The sequence below is a fragment of the Orycteropus afer genome, unplaced genomic scaffold, assembly GCF_000298275.1.
Source record: "Orycteropus afer afer isolate SDZICR_OR568_19922 unplaced genomic scaffold, OryAfe1.0 scaffold00014, whole genome shotgun sequence".
In the NCBI taxonomy this organism is placed as follows: domain Eukaryota; kingdom Metazoa; phylum Chordata; class Mammalia; order Tubulidentata; family Orycteropodidae; genus Orycteropus; species Orycteropus afer.
Genome location: NW_006921601.1, coordinates 4,226,853 through 4,230,894, shown reverse-complemented (window position 1 = coordinate 4,230,894; position 4,042 = coordinate 4,226,853). Strand labels below are relative to the sequence as shown.

The 4,042-nt window shown below is 36.7% G+C and overlaps 1 protein-coding gene across 1 annotated transcript; it reads left to right on the top strand.

Moving 5' to 3' along the window:
* Positions 1-2,419: 2,419 nt before the first annotated feature.
* On the top strand, positions 2,420-3,364 carry LOC103209018 (olfactory receptor 10A3-like). Its single transcript, XM_007954783.1, has one exon. The coding sequence runs from the start codon at positions 2,420-2,422 to the stop codon at positions 3,362-3,364; it is 945 nt and encodes a 314-aa protein (XP_007952974.1).
* Positions 3,365-4,042: the final 678 nt, after the last annotated feature.

The following is a 4,042-nucleotide window of genomic DNA, read 5'->3' as shown; positions in this document are numbered from 1 at the left end:
CTGTGAGAGATGGAACTCAATGGGACTGCCTTGTTTTTCTGAGTCTCACAAATTTTCTGCCTTCAACATGGTGCTGTCCTACAACTTTTTTTCTTCTCATTTTAGTAAACTATATTAGCATTTTCCTCCTTTGACAGATTTCCACCTTATTCAGGTTCCATTTTCACAGATTTTACTATATTTAATACTGAACACTTACTATTTTTTTCTTTCCACATTGGAAATTGGCTTTAAATATTAGAGCTTAGAGGGTCCATTTTATTTATTTTAGGTGAAACTTTTGATATCTGAAATTTAATTACTATGGTTAATATGTAGAAGCCCTGGTAGCATAGTACCTAAGGCACTTGACTGTCAACCAGAAGGCTGGCGGTTCAAACCCACCAGTCACTCCTTGGAAGGAAGGTTGGGCAATCTATTTCCATAGTGATACCACCTCGGAAACTCAAGGAGGGGTCGCTATGAGTCAGGTCTGACTCAATGGCAAATAACAACAACAACAACAATACTTAATATAGATATTTGGTTTTATAATATGTCTCTGGTCACACTCATTTAGGAGTAAGTCAACTTACACAAAGCCTCTTACTTTGTGCTAAGGTATAATGTCTGAACTCAAGACAACATTCTATGTCTTCAGCTCAGGTGTCCTTCCAGCTTCCTGACTTCCTCAAGTCCCACCATGGAATTCTGCTTGTTTTCAAACTTCACACAAAAGTTGATAGTCCTCTATTCTATGTTAAGATGTCATCCATGAACTCTTGACTTGAGCATGTCAGCCCTATGCATTCCTTCTTCCACCTATTGATTCATCTACCCAAGACATCCTGTGATTATGATCATTCACCTCACCTCGCCTTTCAGAAGTAATCTCTCCCTTCTTTAAATCTCCAAAGCACTTGTTATTACTCAAGATTCCCAATTCAGTCATTTGCTGGTTTTATTTTTCTTTTAGACACTGTATTTCTTCAAGAAGAATCTAGTCTTTCCTAATTTTTCTATTCATTTATTCAACAATTACTGGTTTAGCAGGTATTATGGACCAGGCACTGTTGCAGGCATTGTGAATATATATATTTGTGTGTGTGTGTGTGTGTGTGTGTATAATGCCATTTGGTGATAATGGGAAAAAATAGAACAAGACATAAAAGGTAGACATTAGAGAAACCGGGGTAGGAAGTGGGTTGCTATTTTATGTAGTGTTATTTCAGGGAAGATCTCTCTGCTGAGCTTGGGGCCCAAATGTATGCCTGAGAGTGCAGAGCCTCAAAAACCGTAGGTGCTTACTCAGTGTTCATTGAATAATTAATAATTAAACTAACTTCTTGATAAGGGGGAAAGTGGGGAGAAAGGGAAAAGAGAGACAACTTTTAAATCACAGGTTCACATAACCATAAAATGGACTTTTTATTTTGTTTTGAAAATCATCGTAATCACAAGGAAGGGCCATGAGGATGGCCTTAGATATTTCCTATCCAGGCAAATCCAAATGTAATTGGCCAGGTTCAGCCTGTGCAGAATTCAATAAGCCTGCAGCTAATTCTCATACAGGTCAGAACATCTAAGAGCAGTATGTCTGATATTGAACCAAATTCCCTTTGTGTGTTTCTCAGAGTATTGTCATATTTACCCAAGTAGCATACAGGCATTTTTACCCTAATGAATATTTATAATAAATAAATATCAGCTTTGCTGTAACTTTGAAATTTTAGATTGTTATAAAATATTTTGGTGTTTACCTTTTTCCATTTTTCTAATTTTTAACATTTTATTTTTTGTGGTATTAAATTCTATGTTTATATATAATTGAGGAAAATAGATGATACAGCAATATTATGGAAATAGAGCCTAAGTTATCAATATTCATATTTCCTTTATGAATATGTTTAATAAAGAAAATAGGAACACTGGTGACATAGTACCTAAGGCATTTGACTGCTAACCAGAAGGCTGGTTGTTCAAACCCACCAGCCACTCCTTGGAAGAAAGATTGGGCAATTTACTTCTGTAGTGATATTGCCTGGGAAACCCAAGGAGGGGTCATTATGAGTCAGATCCAACTTGACAGCAGTGAGTTTGGTTTTTTTTTTTTTCTTTTGGTTTAATAAAGAAAATAATATATAGTTTTGGAATTATATAGTGTATAACTTGCAATCAAATTCCACTATTATTTGCAATTTCCAGACAAAAATCTCTGAGCCAGAATTTTTACTTCTTCCTTTATATTTGAAAGATTGATTAATCTGAGTCATTGGCCATTCTCCAAAACTGCCAACCTGAGTTTCTGTCAGGGTGGGCTCATCATTACATCTTCTAGGAATTCCTTGGGTGAATGCAGACATGGGCTCTCAGCTATTGGATTGTGACTTCGTAATTTATATGCTATGTCCATAAAAGCAGCATCTACTCTGCTATTGAAATGAAAAGGCACAACCAAAGTTCTGTGGTTGAATTCATTCTCTTGGGCTTTTCTAACTTTCCTGAACTCCAAGCGCAACTCTTTGGGATCTTCTTGGTTATTTATCTGGTGACTCTGATGGGAAACACAGTCATTATCATTGTCATCTCCCTGGACCAGCGTCTTCATGTCCCCATGTACCTGTTCCTCCAGAACCTGTCTGTGGTGGAAGTGAGTTTCAGTGCAGTCATTATGCCTGAAATGCTGGTGGTCCTCTCCACTGAGAAAGCGACTATATCTTTTGCTGGCTGTTTTGCACAGATGTATTTCATTCTTCTTTTTGGTGGGACTGAATGTTTTCTCCTGGGGGCAATGGCTTATGACCGATTTGCTGCAATCTGCCATCCTCTGAGCTACCCAGTGATTATGAACAAAAGGGTTTTTATGAATTTAGTTATATCCTCATGGGCCTTAGGTTTCACAATGACTACTGTACAAACTCCATGGGTTTTTAGTTTTCCTTTTTGTGGACCCAATGAAATTAATCATCTCTCTTGTGAAACCCCTCCGGTGCTAGAGCTTGCATGTGCGGACACCTTCTTGTTTGAAATCTATGCATTCACAGGCACTCTTTTAATTATTCTGGCTCCTTTTGTTTTGATACTCTTGTCCTACATTTGGATTCTCTTTGCCATCCTGAAGATGCCATCAACCATGGGGAGGCAAAAGGCCTTTTCCACCTGTGCCTCTCATCTCATATCTGTGACCCTCTTTTATGGCACAGCCAGTATGACATATTTACAACCCAAATCTAGCTACTCTCCAGAAACCAAGAAACTGATGTCACTGTCCTATTCATTGCTTACCCCTCTGCTGAACCCACTGATCTACAGCTTGCGAAATAGTGAGATGAAAAGAGCTTTCATGAAATTATGGCGAAGAAAAGTGGTTTCACACATAGTCTGACTGTGTTGAGAATCCATGTGGTATTTGCTTTCTACTCAATTGCCCTCTATTTAAATTTAATAAATGGTGAAATAGATTCTTTTTCTTGGTTTGATTGTGTTTAATTTCTTGCATCTCCATGTTTGATAATATATCCAGACATGCTTATATATTAACATTTTATTATTTTTCACAGATGGACAATGTTCATTCACGTTGGATGCAACAATTTCTCCAATCATTTCCTTATTGATGGTCATTTAGGTGGTTGTTAGTTTTTTGTCAGTACATATAATGCTAAAATAAAGAATCTAATTACACACATTAATAAATTCTTGTGCTGTGGAATGATTCCACAAAATTGTTTTGATATATCAAAGTGAATATGTGTTTGCAAATTTTAATAGATACTGCCAAATTACTTTTCAAAATTCTTGGAACTACTTCAGGCTAACTTGAAGACTCACTTTACCCCAAGAAGCTAACAACTAGAGAGATGGGATTTTTACTTTTGGAGTTAAAATATGGTTTATGATTCAGTACAAAAGAGTAGTATTTATTGAGAAGATCACAATGGCTCTAACTGGGACCCACAGAGCTTATAATCCAAAACTGTATTTTATCTGGGTATCTTAGAAAACATTCATGCAGTATTATAACTTGAGAGCAGCTTGTGATGGTTTTTAAGATCATTTATAC